Source organism: Danio aesculapii, chromosome 15 (assembly GCF_903798145.1).
Source record: "Danio aesculapii chromosome 15, fDanAes4.1, whole genome shotgun sequence".
Classification (NCBI taxonomy): Eukaryota; Metazoa; Chordata; class Actinopteri; order Cypriniformes; family Danionidae; genus Danio; species Danio aesculapii.
In genome coordinates, this window is record NC_079449.1 from 47001784 (window position 1) to 47024779 (window position 22996).

General features: G+C 37.2%; 1 protein-coding gene across 2 annotated transcripts in view; it reads right to left on the bottom strand.

The window, feature by feature from the left end:
* Window positions 1-1514: 1514 nt before the first annotated feature.
* Window positions 1515-22996, bottom strand: part of rffl (ring finger and FYVE-like domain containing E3 ubiquitin protein ligase) — a 32225-nt gene continuing 10743 nt past the window's right edge. The window contains exons 3-8 of one of the 2 annotated variants that reach the window (XM_056474141.1): window positions 17392-17580; window positions 13238-13621; window positions 11093-11158; window positions 6989-7199; window positions 4482-4505; window positions 1515-2890 (exon numbers count right to left, since the gene is read on the bottom strand). In XM_056474141.1, the coding sequence (XP_056330116.1) occupies window positions 2709-2890; window positions 4482-4505; window positions 6989-7199; window positions 11093-11158; window positions 13238-13621; window positions 17392-17568 (1044 nt within the window). In that variant the 5' untranslated portion in view covers window positions 17569-17580 and the 3' untranslated portion in view covers window positions 1515-2708. The remainder of the gene's footprint in view (window positions 2891-4481; window positions 4506-6988; window positions 7200-11092; window positions 11159-13237; window positions 13622-17391; window positions 17581-22996) is intronic. The other variant, XM_056474142.1, reaches the window with a different exon arrangement.

Below are 22996 nucleotides of genomic sequence, written 5' to 3' on the forward strand. Positions count from 1 at the left end.
GATATCGGCCAGCTGGTACCGATCCGAATTCGATCTTGTGCATGTGCTATGTTCTGTGTGATTTATAAGCCAACAAAAGCCATGAAGATAGCCTATTATAAGGCGCTAGAAAGTTGTCATGTAGACCTACTCCATCCCAAATGTCTAGTTTAATGTGACGCACAGATGAATATTCAATTGGTTAAGTTCATGTTGAGTTCAGGGCTTTCCGCTGCTGCGCCTGTCAATCAATCTCCATTCATTCACAATTCAAACTGCGTGTCGCATTCATAACTCGAAACACTTTCTCCAAGGCTATTTGTTCCTGTTAATATAAATAATCAGTGGAGAAATGCATTTAGTTTAGCATTAAATGGCTTCATCTTGACCTGCAGCAAGGAGTTCATTGCTGTTTCTAACTCATGTTGCGCTGTGTCTGTTAGATCAGCAGATCGCATCCACAACACTGGAGAAGAAAGGGTTATTACCTGCTCTTCACACACAAAGTAGGCCTACCTGAAACTTTAAATTAGAAAAGGCTCAATAATACATTGGACAGATCCTCAACGCACTGATTTCTTCCCTTGGTGCTGCTCAGTTTTGAAAGCGTCTCAGAGATGCATCGGTTGCGCAGACGCAACGTGCACCATTGAGTTTCTGTTCTCTCATCCTTCTGACTGAGTTTATTCTTCCGAGGGGAATACTTTCAGTGCTGTGAATAGTTTGTAAAGCCTGGCTCATTGTGGTCAAATTAGTTGATTAAGTCAATAAAAGTGAAACTGACGGCGCAATATGGATTGTCATTTAACAGAAATCTATTTAGCCTAATATAGGCGACTCTGAAACTGTGAAAATTTCACTGTAATTTTATTTATAGTAATATTTTATTTAACAGATCAGTTTGTGTTTTGGTTAGGGTCAATAGTGTAGCCTATTACAGATAAAAAAAAAATCTTAATATTAAAAAAGGAAACATAAGCTGGACGACAACAGATCAATGTCGTAAGGAATGCTCAAATAATGTAGCCTAGTTCACAGCAAGCATCATGTTTTTAGTTAGATTGTGCCGTCTGTCATATACAGCAGGCCTATGGGTCTGCTATTTTTACTAAATAAGATATATTCTTTGAGTTTATCACAAGAAACTGTATTATGTTTAAGAAAAACAGCACAGTATCTTCACAGATCTGTATCGGTCGATACTCAAAACTTTGGTATTTGGATCGCAAAAAAAATGGTATCGGTGCATCCCTAGTTTTGACATTTATTTTTGTTCAAACTACTTCTTTAAAATGAACTAAAACAACACAATTCTTGAGAACTTAATTGTTTTATGTTTAATTTGTTAAGTTAATGGATTTGTGTTGGAACAACATGAATAAATTGTGTAGACCCGGCCGTTTTTACAGTGTATGGAGGATGAGAGAGCTCTCGGATTTCATCTAAAATATTTCAGTTTGCGTTCTGAAGATGAACGAAGGTCTCTGGGAACTGAAACGACATAATGGCGAGTAATTAATTGAACAGAACTTACATTTTTAGGTGAACTAACCCTTTATATACCTGATAAAAATAATGTGTGTGAGAATAACAATGTCTTTACTACACAATGAACAGTAAAGGGTCAGAAGATTGCGTCAGCTATCCGACGAAGACTGAAAAGGTTGAAATATAGTTTGTTTTAATCTATGATTAACAATGTTTTTAAAACTCAAAGAGGATTGAAAGGATCAAAACACGAGTACAATAAACATTTCAACGACCTAACAAAGACTGAAGCGATTTAAATATTGTTTGCTCAATTTGAACAAATATTTCGCCTACCTGATGAGGCCAGAAATTGCCGAAACATTGCCTACGATTCACAAATAACATTTGTACAATTTTTGTGAAAACAGTAACCTGCTTTTGCTACCTGACCAAGGCTTTAATGGTCAAAAAATGATCTGTGACAAACTAACAAACCTTTTGACAACCCAGTGAGGACCGAAGGGTTGAATAAGTTGTCTGTTTACTATTAAACCTTAGAGTTTGATAGCACTGTTCTCTTATATATAGAAAATTAAAACTATTCAATCATATTCTTCTGCATTCAAACATTATTTTGATCATATTTTGAGAGCAGATGTTTTGCGAGATTCATCAAAAAGTCGTGTCTTACACATTTCAACTGTGTCCCTCTCAAACACTGTTGTCAGCAGTTTCAACTACCTGCTGTTGCTCATGTGATTTCAAATCTCACAAGACTGGTGTAGCAGGTCTAATTCCTGCCACCATTTTCACCACGTCAGCTTGGATAGATTCAACCCGAGCGCCAGTATTTGGGGTCTAAAAGAAAAAGGTTAGTTTAAAATGGAGTGCTTGATAAACGGGTGTATTAAAAAGCAGCAGGGCAGTGACATGCAAGGCACTTTCTGAAGATGCTATCTGTGCTTATAACATTCATATGATCCTACCAATAGCAGAACTGCACTGATTTTTGTCATCTAACAAACATGTGATCCCATGAATCCAAACAAAGCTTCTTCCTCTTCAAAATATCCAGAAGAAGCACTTTAAAGAAATGAAAGTAAAACCAGCGCAGTTATTGGTTTGAGATTTGCGCGTCTCAGTCATTATCATATATATAAAGTGCCACAGGATAAACTGTGCAAGATTTAAAGGCCACATGATGGTTTTCTACAGTATCTGTTGATCAGGGGAAGATCTTTGAGAATGGAAAATGTTGTTCAGGATCTGAACACGTGCACTGCCCGCACCACGTACTGTCGGCAGATGGGGCATTCGCTCATGCGTTTGCCACACTTTGTGCACGTGACCATGTGTCCGCACTCCAGAAGAACACAGTCGATGGGTGAGTCCATACAGATCTTACAGAGGTTCTCCTCCACGGCTGTCCCAGAGCCAGTGTCTGCACACAAACAAAGAAAACAAGAACCCACCACTGACTAATGGGGAAAATCTAGATGCAGGAGATTAAATATGTGTTCAATCTATACACTGACTTGAAAACATCATGTAGAGTGAGCTATAAAGGCAAAATGTCCTAACAATTAAATCAATAAATGTGCTGTCAAATTATTAAACCACATCCAAAATAAAAGTTTAATTACATAATGTTTGGTTTTGTGTGTTATGCATGTGTATATATACAGTTGAAGTCAGAATTATTAGCCCTCTTGTATTTTTCCTCTCGATTTCTGTATAAATGAAAGATTTTTTCAACATAACAGTTTTAATAACTCATTCATTCATCTCTTATTAACTGATTTATTTTATCTTTGCCATGATGATGTTACATAATATTTGACTAGATATTTTTCAAGATATTCGAAGTCACATTTAAGCCATTTGGGCCCAAACTTTGAAAATGGTTTCATGCATATTTATCCTTGTTAATAGTGTCCTATATCAACATGTTTTGCATTTATTTTCTCCAAGTTTTTGATGTATTTTTTCAAGAAAATCACATTTGAATATGCGGCAACTATAGCTGCCGGTGGGCACTGTTCAAATCGAATAGGAGGAAAACATTTGGCATCCTAACTTAAAACAACTGCTTTCAACAGATCAATTCATAAACATATTTATTATCTTTAAATTTTGAAAACCAATTGATATAAACCCTCTCAATATATATATATATATATATATATATATATATATATATATATATATATATATATATATATATATATATATATATATATATATATATATATATATATATAATGGCTTGCATGTCATTGAGAAATTACGTGGATAACATGTAGAAAGTGACTTAGAAAAGGAAAGTAGCAACTATGAACTTCGGCAACTACAGTTACTGGTGGGCAAAAATGGGTTAAAGAGTTAACTAGGTTTATTAGATGAGTTAGGGTAATTAGGAAAGTCACTGTATAAACATTGCTTAAGGGAACTATTAATATTGACCTTAATTTAAAATTTAAAAACTGCTTTTATTCAAGCCGAAATAACACAAATAAGACTTTCTCCAGAAGAAAAAATATTATAAGAAATACTGTAAAAAATTCCTTGCTTTGTTAAACATCATTTGGGATCATAAGTTGATTTGGACTGTATGTATATATATATATATATTTACTTAATATTAATATATTACTTAATATGAATATATTTACTTAATATTTATTTAAGTGAATTTTTGGCCACTGTAAGAAAAACCATGTGATACAACCACCATAAGTAAATAACATTTATTTTATTTATTTTAAATTCTTGGTTAATCTAATTTGAGACTAAAAAAAGAAACTAAAATATATTAAATAATAAACTAAGTAACATGCATGAACTCCGCTTGTCAAAATAAAAGCTACACGCATGAATTCCACCTGTAAGATTAGTAATTGTGAATTGTTGATGGAATCAATTATTCATGACTTTACAATAAACTGGACATAATACTCTTGACAGATTAAATGGCCACTTAAAATGAATGAAATCTACTCATAACATTTTGAAATCCTTTGAAATGGACTCACCTGTGCCTTCTGTAGCGTTAGACACTGTCAAAACAGAGAAAAACAAACCGAAAAGCATGTTAAAATACATCCTAGGTTAATGTAATCAACAGAAATAATACATTGAACTTCTATGGTTACTTTAGTAAATGGGATCATGTTTGCCCCAATATACTGAATAAAATACAACTTCATTATTATTAATTAATTAAATTGTTTAGTTTTTTTCCATGCAGTTAATCACTGATGTTATGTGCTTATGTATCTAATGCATTTCATTTAGTATTTATACATTTAGGGCTCTTTTTTAACGATCTAGGCGCAAGAAGGTGCAAAAGCATTAAGGGCGTGTCTGAATCCACTTTTGCTATTTTAAGGATAGAAAATTACAGTTTGCGCCCAGGCGCATGGTCTAACAGGGTTGTGCTTATTCTCTTAATGAGTGATGAGTGTGTTTTGAGCATAACGTGCATTAAACCAATCTCATCTCCCATTCCCTTTAAGAGTCAGTTGTGTTGTGCCATGGTGCATTTGCTATTTACATGGTGGACTTTGTAGTGGAGAAACTGAACGCTTTACTAGCGAGAAACACAGTTCAACAGAGCATCTGCAGCGCGAGGATAAAGAATGGGTGTCCTCCATTCAGCCTCTTTACTTTCCTTTTACTGTTTACTCTTTTACTTTCGTGAAGACATCCATCAGCCTACATATTTAATTTCCTTTGTTAAGCACAAAGATTTGTTTCAAAACTATTTCTAAATTCAGTTCTAATTTCCAGCAAAGGAATAAATACAGTTTTATCCAAACACATGTCCTATTCTTATCCCCCATATGGTGATGCATACCCGACAGATGGACAAACCTAAACTGGTTTTTATTAAAACAAATATCAATATGCATATGATAAATAATACTGATAATAATAATAACATTATACAAATGTAAACTGTCATGAATGACCTGAAAAAAGCCCCCCAAGGTGAAGAAGGCATGGAGGCAGTGGCTTTATATTTATATAGAAAATAATAACTTTTGTAACAGATATTCGTGTATTGCTGTACATCCTGTGTGTATTAAGCGATGTGTAAGCGTTTAGACCGCATGGGCTCATAACTAATGTGCTCTGCGCTGGACTTTAGACCTGCTTTTTGTTGGTCAATAGTCTATTTCAGTTTCACAAAATGGCAAAGCGCCAACAATGCACCTTAACACACCTTCTGTTTAGACTTCAACATCCATGTCTCCACAAAGTGGCACAAATGGATTTGTGTTTAAACAACGTGGCGAAAACGGGAAAATTAGGGTTGCGCTGGTCTGAAAATAGCAACAAATCACACCATACATGTCTTGCGCCTTATTGCGCCAGGAGTATGATAGGGTCCATATTCTTCTTGTTTTGTTAATTGATTGAATGAACGAGGGGTTAGGGAATGGGATTAACAACATGCATTATATTACTGTTTACCTCTCTCAATATTTAAGTTGTTTTGTCATACGAAAGACTAATAATAAATAGATTTAGAATAAAATATGACATGAGGAAATAACATTTTTTGGGGTTGTTTACACAAAATGCACGATCTGCGGATTCTAAACAAAATCCCACAAGATTTATAGAAACGTCTTAAGCAGAGACGCCCAAACTAGGGCCCAACCTTTGATTTGACCGACCATCCCATCTGAGAAGCGAGGGAGAACATTTTTGTTTTATTGTTAAACTACAAAAAAGCTCAATCAAATTGAATGTTTCAATTAAATGTTGTAAATTGATTAGATTTGTTTTTTAAGTGAAGTTTTCAAACTAATTTCGAGAGGAGCACGTGATATGATTGACTGCAGCTGGCCACTCATCTACATTCACTAGTTAGCCAATCAGATTAATCCAAACTCACTATAAGTAGCCTAGCTAGAACTACTCTCTTATCTTCGTTTTCCGAAGAAACCCCCCATCCACCCCTTCTCCTCCTTTCTTCCTTTACCATGGGGAGCTCTCGAGAACCACCTGATCTCGTACTCCCCTCATATGCTCTATGGACCAGGCGGGAGCCCTGGGCTCACCTATCTCCGAGCTCAGGGTTCTCTCCCGGGACAGCATGCCAAACCTGCTAACAGTTGTCAAGCAATATCTAAGTGTGAACTCTTCAAATGTAAATACTGCCACTTGACAGATGCACAAGACATCAGCAACTTGACTAGTGCATACAACATTTAACTCCATAGTGTTAACATGAATAATTTGTATTTATTGTAATAAATTCATTATAAGATGTAAAAAGATATAATACATATACGATTAAATAATAACATGATACGATTAAAGTAATTTTGGTTATTTCTTTTGAATTATTATGAAATAAATTAAGGAATTATCTATGCCAACTTTAACGAAATTCAAGTTTGCTGCATTTACCCTCGGCCCACAACCCTCAATCAAGTTTGGTTTTTGGCTCTTCATGAGAAAATATTTGGGCACCCCTGATCTTAAGACTATGAGCTGACAGTTAAAGCCCTCTTCAAACTCTCTTTACCCATGTTTTGCAGGTCCTTCTGATCGTTGTACAGGCGCGTGACCCTCTCCATCAACTCCCATTTCTCACAGCAGCCCTTGTAGTCGACAAAGTTTCGGGCTAGAATCTCCTTCAACTGCCGGACACTTAAATCCTCGATATCCTCCACTGATCTGAGGTCTGAGAGAGACGCCCGTCGGCCAGGAGCCAAAACTTCCTCAGAGTCTGAAAACTGACAGACAAAGAGACAGAGTAAGCACACTACCTGACAAAAGTCTTGTCGTCGATCTCAGTTGTAAGAGAAACAAATAATAACTCGACTTCTAGTTGATCATTTGGAAAAGTGGCAGAAGGTGGATTTTCAGTTGAACTGCATCCCAATCATTACAAATACTGCAGAAGACCTACTGGAACCCAGATGGACCCAAGATTCCCATAGAAATCAGTCAAGTTTGGTGAAGGAAAAATCATGGTTTGGGGTTACATTCAGTATGGGGGCGTGCGAGAGATCTGCAGAGTGGATGGCAACATCAACAGCCTGAGGAGGTATTAAGACATTTGTGCTGCCCATTACATTACAAACCACAGGAGAGGGCAAATTCTCCAGCAGGATAGCGCTCCTCATTCTTCAGCCTCCACATCAAAGCTCCTGAAAGCAAAGAAGGTCAAGGCTCCAAAATTGGCCAGCCCAGTCACCAGACATGAACATTATTGAGCATGTCTGGGGTAAGATGGAGGAGGCGTTGAAGATGAACACAAAGACTCTTGATGAACTCTGGGAGTCCTGCAAGAACTATTTCTTTGCCATTCCAGATGACTTTATTAATAAGCGAGTCATTGCAGAGATGTATGGATGCAGTCCTCCAAGCTCATGATGGAGTCAGACACAATATTCAGTCTGTTTCCACTGCAGCATGAGCACATATTCTATACTGGACATTATTGAAGGTTCAGTGACAAGACTTTTGTCTATAAGCAAAGTCAGACCTTACTGTCCTAATTAAATCATTAAAAATCAAGGCATAATGAGATTTTATTTAGGTAAAATAAGCCTAATCTAGAGGCCTTTGCCTTTCATAAAGCCACTTCTGATACAAAATGATCAACTAGAAGTCAAGTTATTACGTGTTGTTTCTAACACTTGAATAGATGACAAGACAGTCTAGCCATTAAATGAGTCATATGTGATCCATTTGTCTATCAGTGGGATGATTTTTGCATGCACTTAGGATGCAAAGCCAACTTTAGGGAAGAAGAAAGACTGCTGAATTAAGGTCATGAGTTGGAAAATGAAAGTGTGTCATTTTTACTTTCACTTTTCCATTTTAGAAACTAGTTTACCGGTTAGTCACCCAAAGCCATAACCACAGAGCAATCTAAAGAGGAGCAAATCAGCGGTGGCAAGCAAACAAAGTGTGAGGAGAAGTCTGTGACATGCCAAGAAAGATGCAAAGGGGGATTATAAAACACACACACGGGCTATTGATTAATGCAAGACAGTGTGATGAAAGTTTAAGTCCACATCCTGTTAATATGCAAACAATATATGCTAATGCAGTGATAACATCTGCAGTTTAAAGGTCTGTTTAAAGGACTTCTACACTTCAGTCTTTATTATTATTATGCCAAGGAGTGGTGCGCTGTGTTAGCCTTCCACTACACTGTAAATGTTGCACATGTTATGCTTAAAGGGATAGTTCACCAAAAAAACTCATTTTCCACTTGCGATTATTTCTAACAATGTAATGCGTTATTATTTCTGTAATGCAAGGCACTCCTTTGATAAAGTGTGACCCATACTGCTCGCCATAATCACAGCCATATAATTGTGTTATTATCGGCGTTTGCTGTAGCTTTATAAGTCTGTTCAACACATGATTCCTGGTGTGCTAAATGGAAAATTTCAAAGTTGTGTGCACTTCTTGTAGTCAAGTTTGAAGGACCACCTTCAAGGCCAAACATATTTTTGCAGATGTTAGCAAAGATGCAGAGACAACGCTTACGAGCTGTGTGCACTGAAGAACAAGAGTACAACAGCGCAAGCCACTCAACTAAAAGCTCATTGCATCGCTAAATGGATATCCACAGACTGCAGACCCATCAGTTTTGTTCAGGACTGTACCAGTTACCATTGTGGCAAACTATTGTACAATACTGAAAAGTAGAGATGCTGTTCAGATCGATCGGCCAGAGATCGGTATCGGCCGATAATCACATTTCATGATGACTCGATTGGTACTCGCTAGTTCTGCCGATCTCATAAACCGACCACAAGTGTTTATGTGTTTATTAGCAGAGGAAACGCAAATGCGCACCCGGGTTATACATGCATACATACAAACATGCATACTTCCAGCTGCTACAACATGTAAGGAGGTAAATGTGGGGGTGTGAGCAATCAATGCACTTGCGCTAAAGCAGCTAAAATAAGTAACCGCAGAAGCGGTGTGACCTATGTTTACATAAGTTCCATTGGCACAACTTGCCTGAGTGATGGTCTGTTGCAAGCAATGTACAGTATATCCAACACAATCTCACGGCAATTCGTAACTTTTTTTTTAGTGGCTAATTTGTATGAATTCGTACAATCTAATTCGTACAATTTAGTACGATTTGCTCATCCGCCAATGACGGTTGGGTTTAAGGGTGGGGTTAGGTGCCACGCCTCCTTTTTAAAATCGTACAATTTCATACGACTGAACTCTTACGAATTCGTACAAATTAGCCACTTAACTGTCAAAACGTAAAATACTTACGTTTTCTCGTGAGATCAGGCTGGTATATCCAGTGTTTGCTGTGGCACGAGCAAAGTCATCACCCCTATCTATTGTGTCATCCAACTGTATGACCTCTCAGCTTTGCGAGTCTCCCGCATATTCATAACAGCTCCTTGATATCCAAATTAATCACAAATTAGATAAAATACCCCGGAAATCATGGTGACGAGTGTAAATGAGTACCTTTAGAAAACAGATTGTGAGGCACAGTAATGGTCAAAGCATTACAGTTGTTAATTGAATAGAGCTGTGAAAATATCTCAGGTGCAAATCTCTGTTTAGCTAAACTCATACATTTTACATCTGTGATTAATCTAGATTAAGCAAAGACTATGATTGGATTAGCACGTTAACATGTCTTTAATAAATTGACAGGCCTTATATACGGTCAAGCCCAAAATTACTTTTATTCAACCAGCAAGTTTTTTTGGACTGACACAGGCTTAACCCAGAAGATAATAAGATTATATACAAGAGGCAAATTGTCTATACCCTTTGCAAACGGTCACAGTCTGTGCGAAAGTCCAAAGTTCTCTATGATTCCAAATACTCCAAGCCTCCTAATTATCCAACACAATCTCACGGCAATTCGTAACTTTTTGATTTAGTGGCGAATTCGTACGATCTAATTCGTACAATTTAGTACGATTTGCTCATCCGCCAATGACGGTTGGGTTTAGGGGTGGGGTTAGGTGCCACGCCTCCTTTTTAAAATCGTACAATTTTGTACGACTGAACTCATTCGAATTTGTACGAATTAGCCACTTTAAACTGTCAAAACGTAAAATACTTACGTTTTCTCGTGAGATCAGGCTGAATTATCCTTAATCATTGGAAACAGCTGTTTTAATCAACTCAACAGGTGAAAAACAGATGCGCTCTGCAGTTGGTTTGTGGACAGTCATGGCTAAGACAAAGGAGCTCAGTGAGGACCTGCAGCTGTGCATTGTGGATTCTCATAAATAAGCAAGGGGCTACAAGACCATGGCTGCGTCCAAAATTGCATACTTCCATACTATATAGTGTGCTAAAAACAAGAGGAGTGGCGTTGGACGGCAGGGGAGGGACTGTGTTTTCAAAGCTATTATGCTAACAGATAGCATTTTCGCAGATCATCTACTGCCCCTCGAGAGGCACTGGCATGAAAAGAAAAGACTTGAAAATAGACGAGTGTTTCATGAAAGGAGAAAGACAAATTACCAAGAGGCCAAAAACAAATATTTCAATAATACTGATTCACAGAAAGATTCACAGAATTGACTGTTCTTTCCTCTGCCCCATTGAACAGGTCAGAGAGCAGCAGGAAGAAGAAGAGGAGGAGGAGGAGGAGAGGAGTTTCAGGAGTTACCTGCTCCTGCTCCATCTGCAGATTTTCATTGTCCATCTCACTCTCAGCTGTCACCTCAGCCAAGCTCTGGGGGTCAAAGGTCACAGCCAACACAGTTTAACACAGCTGTGCTAGCCGTCTTACTTGCTTTATTTTATAACAAATACTACACACACTCCTCTGTGTGCTTAACCGACAGTGTGTGTGTCGAAAATGAGCCATTTTTAAAGCTGGACTGTAGTGCCGTGTGAACCAGACTGAGAAGTAAACCAGACTGGCTGTGAACACTGATCAAAATTCAATAAACATTTAGATACAATCTTAACATGTTTAATGTAGCAAGGTATATTTAATGAACAGTTTGACTTATTAACCCTTGTGCACTGTGGGCAAATGTACTACCCTTTGGTTATGTTCGGGATGAAAACATCCACTAAGTTAATCTGCTGTAAAAATACATCAGATAATTATTTTTTTTCTATTTATTTTTGCATAAATCTGTTAAATCAACCTCAGTCCTGATCAAAACTACTAAATTGCTTAGAAAATGACAGGATTTTACTTCTTTAATGGCCAATTCATAAATGATGTCTCTGATTTGGTGAAGAACACACACAAAATGACGGATTTTCAATATAAAAAGTAGTTTTGTTGTTGTTTTTTTACCTTTTATCAGTCTTGGACATGTGAAAGATCAGTAATAACATTGGCTTTGATGCATTGTTAGATTTTCATTGTTTTCTCCCTAATTTACTGTTGGTGGCTGTTTTTGCCGCGTTGACTTCAATTATAACCACATTGGATGGTGTATAAATACACAGTCTTTGTTTTTGTTTACTCCATGTAGTTTTGAGAGCTGAGATGCATATTTTGATCTTCTCAGACAGAAAGTGCATGCATAAACGTCACTCTCACACACTCACAGACACACACTTTAATTTGCTGTTTTCCAGAAACTAAGCTTTTTTGCTCGACCTATCTAAAGATTTAATGGTGCCAAATGATGATCAACAGTGCAAATGACAGATTTGACCTCTTCCCAACAAGTAAAACCAACAACATTCAAAAATGCAAGATTATATGGGGTCGTGTTTTTGCAATCAAATAAATGTGGTTATAATGGAAATCAATGGGGCAAAAACAGCCACCAACAGTAAATTAGAAAAAAGAAAATCAATTAAAAACTCTGCATCAAAAGGCAATGTTGTTACTAACCGTTCACATGTCCAAGACTTTGGTAAAAAATATAAATAAATCCTGTCCACAATTACCATTTATATTGAAACTATGTTTTTTTTATTTAACCAAATCAGTGACATTTATGAATTTAGCCATTAAAGAATTAAAATCCTGTAATTTTCTAAACAATTTAGTAGTTTTGATCAGGACTGAGACTGATTAACAGATCTATGCAAAAATAATATGAAAAAATATGACACATTTTTACAGCAGTTTAACATAATAAAACTGCAGATTTGCCCAGATTGTTTTGAGTTTTTTTCTCAAAATATGAGTCAAAATAAGATTTGTCACCAAAAATCGTTCAACTAGCTGAAATACAGAAAAAGTTGTGGACAAATTAAGACTCAAAATCCCCCCAGAGTGGATGAAAACATCCCCAACAGAACATAAGGGTTAAGAAAGTCATTGAGTTTAGAATAACGGTGATGCTTTATTAGGAATAATGTTTATTTCGGAATAATTCAACAGTAAATAAGTTCAATATTACTCTAATTTGACATAAGCGTATTTTGTTTTAATGTTTTTTTTTGTCATTTATTTCTTTGATGCAAAGCTGAATTTTTATTTTATTTTAATGAATCATTAGTCCAGTGCCACATGATCCTTCAAACTGACTAATATGCTGCTGATATAATGCTTGTTAAACGTTTTCTAATTATTATGATAATATTATTAATATAATATTATTATTACTGATGAAAAATAGCCAATATATTTGAGGAAAGAACTATTATTCAGGTTTCAGAAAAAAAAAAATTGACAATAGTAATGATGATAATCTGGAGGTGTGTGTGTGGGGGGGTGTCTTCCTGTGGTTAACTAAAGCACATGGCCGATTTTGTCTCGTTCAGTCGGAGTTTACCTGACCCTGTTATCACATGCAACTAATTTAACCAATTGATTACTATTATTATTCGTTTGTACCTGTCCATTTTCCATGGCTTGTGTCTGTGGTCCCAGTTCTGTTGTGTTGTTGTTCCCTGATGGGCTCACTGTAATGACGGGAGTGTCAAGGGTCTCCTGCTGGTCTAAGCGTGTTGTTTCTGGGGCTGGAATGTGCGTGTCAGATGTGGGCGTCTGCTGGCCAAGAACCAGCTCGACCAGCTCCTCTTTCTCACGGCACATCTGCGTCGGGACGCCGTGCAGGTGAAGGTAGTCCCTGAGATCCTTCACCTTGAGCTTCATCAGTTCTGCTCGCTCAAACAAGATGCCGCGGAAACGCTGGCAGGTGCGGCACAGCCACGGCTGGAGCTCCTGCTGAGTGGAGCACTGGCTGCAGTAGCTCTTCTTGCAGTCCATGCACACGTGCTGCAAACAATAACGGGAGAGGGTGTTTTAAAGCTGCTGTAATGTGCTTTGAAATGTGCAGGTTGTAATGTTTGACAATCTCAACTGAAACATGTAGCTCTTCCCCATTTTAAAAAACAGCCAATAGCATTTGGTTTTAATTCCCGCTCTGCCAGTGAGTGTTTAAGCTCAAGCACATCAAATGAAAAACAAATAAAAAGCACCTTAAAAGGGGGTGTGGCTTGTCAGATACTAGAGCACTTGATTGGTCTGAAGATTCGAGGAGAAACTGAAGTATGAGGTGATGTAAAAAAAAAAAAAAAAAGATCCATTTCCACGTGAAAGAGACAAACTGCAAGCGTAAGGTGATTATATCTTCTAAACAGCTGTGTTTTGGAGCACACCAGCTTATGGGTATCCTTAGACATGGATATGGATATACCCTAATAATAACAACATCTCAACAAAAAACTTTATTTTAATTTCAGGGGATCTTTGAAGTCATGTGAAGACTGGAACACAATGTCTAATCTTGGAGTGTAAGATTAATGAGTTGAACGATTAAACCGAAATGTTATGACACTCGTGTTTTGAAACACTGTGATTGGCTAATCGCTAGGCCAGACAGAATCTGCGGACATTTTCTGCTATTTCTGCGCGGAATATTGTTGAAAATCTGTGGATTTATGCGGAATTATTTTGGGAGGATCATAACTAAACACTTAATATATGAAATAAAATAAAAAAACCTTTTTAACTTTTAATGTTTACAATCCAAATCCAATTACATCCACTTTATTTAGTAAACAAAGCAAGTCTCTCATATAATATCTCTACTAAAAGACAGAAAATATGACTTTGCAAACTGTATTGTAAATAAATCATAGGAATATTTTAATATTAGTCAATAATATTACTGTTATTAATATAAAAAAAAAGCTGAATAAATATAAATTTACACACATTTACACGAGTAAATAAACAGAAATAATGATGGGCTAAAAATTTGTGGATTTCTGCGCGCGCAGATTCTGTGTGGGCCTACTAATCGCTAGGGCTGCGTTATAAAATGTATAACATACAATGCTAAACTTTACTCTTTGTGTGACAGGCTTACTAACCAATAGTGAGCACACCTTCATTCCTCCCAGTCAACACTGTCCAGGTCACACACCTCCATTGGAAATAACGAACTTGCGCACGGTAAAGATGTGATGTGAACGGCCCCCAAGGCCCCCGTCATACGATCTACAGCAGTTGATCTTCTTCTTGCACACATAGACATGCTGGATTCACCTGATTTGTTGACAAATGGGTTACGGATCCCTTCGCAAAGAAACTTTCCAAAGACGTCTGTTTCTTACTTATTTTGCTAGCTTGAGGGTACAATTTTGGTGCTCAAGTGACCGAGAGAATATGGTCATTTTTCAAAATAAAAGATGGTTTAGACTCAGATAATCAATAAAATGTAAATAAATGATGACTTGTGTGGCCTGGTACCAATTGATACATAGACTGGTACTGGTCCATGGCCTGGGGGTTTGGGACCACTGAAATGGTTCCAACTAAAATGGTTTTAATGTTATTTGTGAATGTGTTGTACAGAAGCGAACTGAAGCTTTTTAAATAGAGCTCTTTTGAACAACTTCTTCCAAACAGTCAGTAGTTTTTAAGGAAAATTTGCCTTTTCAGCCAATATTAAGTATTGTTTCTATAGGAGTGATCTGAGCTCTCAGACTCCTCCAACAGAGGATAGCTGAGATTGCAATGCCTGTGTAATAAGCTAAAATAATGCTAACCTCCTTTTTATGCAAACATGATGGAAAATGTGCATTGCCTAACCAAAATGACAGAGGTTATGTCCATGTATTGTGTGAAAAGTCAATATATTGATGATTGTGACAGGCCTAGGGAAGAGCAGTCACGCTGGATGAGCACGCTCCACATAATGACTCTACTCACTGACTCCTGAAAACGTATGTAGGACATTATGTAGAATGTGCAGTGGCTGTAGCGTGAACTGGGGCTTGAGGCTTCTCACCTCTTCATGAACAGCAGATTAAAGGACTTTCAAGGACTTTTTAAAAGCAGCAATTATTTGAAATCAAGCACCTTTATAAATCAAACACAGCCAGAATATGTAGTGAGAAAGTTCATTATTCATTATTTCTTATCTTGCGCGCATATTGGGTGTGACACACTCGCGCTTTCCAGGCGCACCAAGTTGAAGAAATGCTGCGAGCGCACAGCAAGTCACGTGACAAGAACTGACCATTCAGCTTCAAACTTTGTATGGAATGTGGACATTTCTACTTTATTTTTTAAAGGGAAATACTTAGCTAATATATAGCTTAGATTTACATTAGACAAATTAGGGGTGGGCGGTACACTGGTGTCATAGTCATCACCGGTGTGACATTGCGCCACGACATGGATTTTCTAATACCGTCAATACCATAATAAATCAATTATGCGCCTTGAACGGCTGCATTTACATCAATAATAGCTCATTCTAAATAATAAGGCATTCAATTTTCTTCGAACGTTCAGTTGTGGTCTGAATACCTGTCCTTATACTACAGGGCTCGAAATTGCAACCATTTTGGTCGCATGAGCGCCTGAAATGTAATCTATGCGCCCTCATAATATGTTTGGGAGCATTTGTGTGTCTGAATATAATGGTTGTAGTGCAATCTGATTTGATTTTCTCTAAAAACTTGCTGAATCGCTCTACCCTGCTGCTGGGAAGGTGGAAAGTCGTGTTATTTGTACGCAAAGTTATGAGATCGGGTTGCGCTGTCAGTCACTCAACGCTTCCCGCTGTCAGATAACAGGGAGCTTTTGTTACTGCAGGAAGTGCACAGGTTTGCAAACCATACCTAAAGTTATAATAATAATAATAATGGCGCAGATGACAGCGATCATAACATGAGGTAAATGTTGATCCGCCAGCTGAGATCAATCGAGTGTTTTCGGAGAAGGTGCCCGAATCTCGATGCGTTGCATTCACCGCGTGTTCAGCGCAAATGTCCGCTAAATATAAAGTCTAACACTGTACACATCATCGCCAAAGAAACTCACCTTTACTAAGTTTACACTGAAACTACAGCTCATAACAGAGCGGAATTGCGCCGGTGGTCATCATGAGAATCCTGCTCTGTCTGCTCATAAATTGGTGCGGCTGACTCGCCTGCTTTATTCCACCAACACAGAGAAATGAAGATCAGCTCATAACGAGACTGAGCATTTACAATGACCCAAACCAAAACTTTAAAGAGCGATAGAAGTGAGACTTTCTTTTGTCCGTTCTTCCTTGAGATGTATATTATTTTGCTATTGAAAGTAATACCATGATATTATACCGTCACCGTTCAAAAGATGAAAAATACCGTGATTTTAATTTTAGGTCATATCGCCCACCCCTAAGACAAATACTATTTTTATATTTTTATTTATTGTTCTGTCATTCATTTTCAGTGTAAAATGATTACTTGAGTTTAAATGCAAACACTTTTCATCACTTGTTTTTAAGTCCAAAGAGAAATGGACTATTGTTTGTTTTGATTATTTTGGGCTGTATTATTGGGTTACTGAGCAGAAATAAATAACACTTTACAATATAAGGAGTTTTCATGTGATTTACCAAAGTAGTAGTGTTTTGAAATTAATGAATGCATAATAATCGTGATAACTGTGAAACCGTGATTATTCCTCAGACTATAATCGACCAAAATCGACTATTTTACACCCAAAATCTATAATTGTTGCATGCCTACTTTTCAGGTGATTACCTTCCTGGTGAGACTGTCGAAGCGGCCTCCACAGGACTTGCACGTGTGTTCTGGTGCAGTGGGAGATGGGTAACTGCTAAAGCCTGAGTTCGTGAAGGCCTGGCGCTGTTGGCTTCCTCTGGTGTCTTCCATACTGGAATCATCCAGACAGAGCCAGCCGCAGCAGCTGGCCCACATGCTCCGCACCGACTGCAAAACACAGAGAAAAAAAAACATGCGTCTGTTACAAGCAAACCACACGCTGAATCAGATCAAATCAAACCCTTAAATCTAAAAGACGAAGCGTGAACTTTCTTCAAAGAGTGGTCTTCTCTAATAAGTACTCTTGGAAGTGAATTAACGTGATGATTAAAGTTCTTACAGCGTCAGTCAGGGTGGCTGATCAGCTGTCAGCTGGAGTCATTTGGCTTAAGAAGTAGGACTTCCATCATTTATTCAAAGGCTGTGTGCAGTCTAAAAACACAGGAGCTGTGCAATACTCCTACTAGGATGACACTGTATCCTTCTCACACACACACACAGGCAAATAAAGGCTGCCTGATCCAGTAGCACTACCATGGTTGCACCTCTCACAGTTTGGACATGGTGTTTGAATAAGCCGATAAGATGAATCATTCAAACAGTAAAAACGACTCCACCTGGGTAACTCTCGCCAATAGCCATTATCATCATGATTACAATGATAGACGGTCAGTCATAAGAATAAAAAAAGTACTGAAATTAAAAACCTTTATGATCAGAATTTGACTTTCGATCTCCAAATGTCCAGTTTAAAACTTCTGCAAAGATTTGCTGATGATTTTGAATGAAATTTCCTGCACAGTATTGTATTCGGTATTCATAATCCAATACAAACCAATGTGATGCAGTCCTGCTTTGTTCTGTTTCACACTGTTGTAAAGATGGTAAGAATAAACCCAATTCTTCAATGAAACAAAGGCCACTGATGCCACTGAACTAAATATGTAATTTGCCAAACTCACTAAGTCACACATCATGAATTGACTACACAGTAAGGCGATTTATCGAAGTGATATCGGAAATGCTCATCTTCTCAAGAAAGCCCAGTGTGATCTGTAGTAAATCTCCTGAAGGTCAGAGGATGCTCTGATGGAAACCTACAAACCTGTCCAAAATAACACAAAGAAACCAAAGAAATCGCCTAGGGAAACAAGCGGTTGCTTAATAAACAGAAGATTTAACTGCTCTCATTGGTTCAGCCAAATTTGGAGTAAAACCCATGTTGTGATTTCACATGCATTCTGTACTGCAGCTGTAATTCATTGAGAAGCAACGCAAACAGATGTCATTAAATCGCAGAGTGATTATCTGTCATTATCGACAGATTAAACCAAATTCCAATGTAATGCAATTTTTTGTGTGGATTATCAATGTACTGTGACTCTGTGTAGTAAACGCTGCTCTGTCTAAGGCCCCATACACACTAATATGTTTTAGTTTTGCTACAGTTACGCCGTCCGTCCACACCACCCCCAGAGCTTTCAAGCCTTGAAAATGGAGTGTTTTAGAAACGCTAAATAGGCCGTTGTGTTTTAAAGTGCTGCTGCTCCATGTCAGTGTGGATGGGGAAAAACGGAGACATCTGAAAACGGAGGCTTGGCTGCAGACATTCGCCTCTCTGATTGGGGTTTTTTCCCTCAATATTAAAAGTACACAAAGTTCAGTCTTGCACCCTTTGTAAGTTCAGACTTCGCAAGTTTGATATAGGAAACAAACTCCAGAGGGCACGTCGGGTTTCGAAAGGAACAGCGTAGGCAATAACATCATTCACATTACCCTGCAGGCTACATTGTTTATCTTAACAATAAAGTGAAAACATGATATTAGGAACTGCCTATTTTCGTTTTGATATTAACAACTTAACAGACATGAAAAACGTTGAGGCGTCAAGTAGCTACATATTTATATGGCCGTCATCTTCACTGTAGGCATATTTATAACAAAACAGAGCCTATAACATTACTGGCTCCTTTCAGTTTCATTGAAAAATATGAAACACTCCCTCTCTTTTGCCGAATATCAGATTTAACAATCAATCATGGCCATTTTAAAAGTATAACATACAATAAATGTATACAATATAGTAAATAAAGGCAAGCAATCAGTCAAATGTTCAGAATGAGTGTACATGGTTACATAAATTAATATATTAACTTATCTTTGCGTTCAGCCAAAACACGCTACCTGGTACATTCAAAGACCAAAGAGCTGTTAGATAGAGACAAGATGGATAAAATAATCACGTTTATCAACTATATTGAGATCCAGCGGTAGATCCTTGATGAATTGTCCGATGTGCGCTGCTCTCACCTGAGGTTCTGTGCTCAAAGCACCCGCTGACTGCCTCGAGCTCAGACATCTGCATACGCTGCAGCACATGCCAGAGTGTGTGTGTGTTCACGTGACGTGCGTTTTCAGCGGTATAGTGTGGGCGGAGATCTTTTGATAAACGCTAGGTGAAATGCCAGTGTGGATCGCAATCAAAGATGATTCCTGCCTCAAAAAGCAGCAAAGTCCAAAGAAAGGGAGGAACTAACAGAAGGATCCTGTTACTCCTGACAAAACTTTAGAAAGGAAAACATCTAGCTTCATCCAAATCAGCTCTGATCAGGCTGATAATTGTAACAGAACATCTACAGTAATGATAAAATCATCATAGTCCAGTCCAAACAGAGCAATTACACACATTTAATTTACGAACACTGACAAACATAAGGAGTTTTCACACTTGAAATTGTTGACACTGGTTGATCCTTAACCCTGGATAAACAGAATCCTGAGTTGTCTGTAATCATGTATAACACTGCTCATACTACACCTGGGGTTAACCGTTAATCCTGGGTATTTATTAACAAACGTTTCACACTGTACATTCACAAACCCAAAGTAATGTTCTAATTTGCATATTGGCAAGTGTCACTGATTGGATGAAGAGTAGGGAGCCAGCTTTTACCAGTTATTTTATTACAAAAGGACACCGCTAAGGTCTTGAGCTGTTTTAAGCCTCATTATACACACAAAGGCCAGACAAATGCACACAAAAACGAATGAAAACAAAGAGCAAAGTGTGTCTCCTGAAGAAATAAGAAAGTGATAAAAGTGTGTCAATAACGGGTAAATCTGTAATTGATTATTATATTACGCGATAGTTTTGCATGTTCCATCATGTTTACAAAAAATTATTTACTGGCATACTTTCACTTTAAATTCAACCCATGACATTGGTCTGGTATTTAAAACGACTCCTTTCTCATAGTGATCCTAAACCTTATTGAATGTCGTTCTTCTGTAGAAAACAAAAACAAGTTATAATAAATATTTTAAAAACAAGTAGCCAGGGGCTTAGCAACCGGTGGGGGATCCGTCCCCCTCACTTTTAGAGACAGACCATTTAGAAACAGGTGATTAATAATTATATGAACATAAGATCTCATACAGCCGTCCCCCACACTTTTAAAATGTCCGCTACGCCCCTGCAAGTAGCCACTGATATCCAAGGAACAAAACTATGGAAGTCAATGGATGCTGCTTTTGAACATTCTTCAAAATGTTTTATTTTGTGACCAACTGCAGGTTTGCTTCAAGTGGAGGATAAGTAAAGACAGATTATTCATTTTTGGTGAACTATCCCTTAAAAACCCTCTTTTAACATTTAATGATACTCCTGACTAAAAGGGACTAAGCAAGTTAAGCAGGTAGCGTTAATTAAATAATGAACTTCCACCCTTAATACCTGTTAATAACAAGAACAAAACTCTTCAATTGGATTTTCTATATCCAGGGTTCATACACATTTTTTATACAAAAATTCTATGACCTTTCCATGACTTTCAAGTCAATTTTCATGACCCAATGTTTCATGTAATGTTTACATTTACAGTTAAAGTCAGAATTATTAGCCCCCTTTGAATTGTATTTCTTTTTTAAATATTTCCCAAATAATGTTCAACAGAGAATGGAAATTTTCACAGTATGTCTGATAATATTTTTTCTTCTGGAGAAAGTCTTATTTGCTTTATTTTGGCTAGAATAAAAGCAGGTTTTAATTTTTTAAAAAACATTTTAAGGTCAATATTATTAGCCCCTTTAAGGTAATTTTTTTCGATAGTCTCCAGAACAAACCATCGTAATACAATGACTTAATAAATAATAAGTAATACAATAAGTAATACAATGAAAAAATAAACAGGGGGGCTAATAATTCTGACTTCAACTGTAGGTTGTAAATCACAAGAAATGTTTAAATTTATTGCAGCATGAGCATATCATAAAACAGGCAATAGTTTAAATTAGTTTTTTATATCTATGTAAAATAGATTATGCTGAAATAGAGAGCATGTTTTGGCCAAGAAAAGAAAAGTAAAACCAACTAACCTCCATTCTAATATACAGACATTTGTCAAACTAATTTTAGATAATCTTAATAATTTGTTAAACCAGTAACAGTAGGTAAAACTACTTCTATTATAAAGGCGCGATCACACTGGACTTTGCTTCATAGACTTCCATTCAAAGAAGCAACAAACCGGAAAAGCAAGCACGTGCGACAAGTTTCGCATTTCACTGCATTCCAAAGTTGAATTCTTACCTGCGAAAACACATCAGGTGATTGTGTGAGATCATGAGAAGATAATTTCTAATAAGAAATGTAAAATATGGAGCAAACGCTCACTTTTATTAATGTCTAATCATGTTGTATAACCTCGCCCCTTTTCACGGCACTGTACCACAAGAACGTCTGCTAAATGACTAAATGTAAATGTAATTTCCATGACTTTTCCAAAACCTTGAGGGTTTTTCTGTTTTTCCAAAACTTTTTCAGGCCTGGAAAATGCCATGTCAAAATTCCATGACTTTCCAGGTTTTCCATGACCTTAAGATCCCTGTATATCACAGAATGAAGCAGAAATCTTAGTATTTTAAAAAGCATTCATTACAGTGATAAAGGCTGGGTCAATTATTATTGTACTATTAATATACTTTATGCTTATAAAATACCCAGGATGGCTTGAAGAACACAAATAACTCATATATTGGCATTTAAATTAAAAAAAAAAAAGCGTTTGTTTACTGTGTTGATGTTTTATCTGTCTACTATCCTGGCTGCAACGTTTATTTCGAACCTGCTCCAGCATGTCTGCCTGTTTTTCTTATGTGATCATGAAAGGTTTGACATGTGGGTTTGAGTTCTGCAGGATAGTGGGCATCCAGGAGCTGGGTTGCAGACACAAAAGAAGAAGAAACTTTTCTGTAAAGATACAGGACTTCTTTTTGTCTCTTAATGAATACTTATGAATGATCATTGCTATAAAATTATTGCTATAAAAATATTGTGATAGAATTTTAAATCCATTTCCCCCATCTGCTTAATTTCTGATTGGCTGTCTGTTACCAAGCATCCAGCAGCAACAAGCAAATGACTCCGTTTCACACTGAACAAACTTAGCACCACAATGCAGGGTTAAAACCACAAATGCAATGCTAACCCTGCTAAATTTACTGGTGTGAAATGTGCCTTTACCCAGGGTCAAAGCAAAACAAAAAAGGAAAAGAAACAAAACTAAAATAAATGAATTACCGGGGC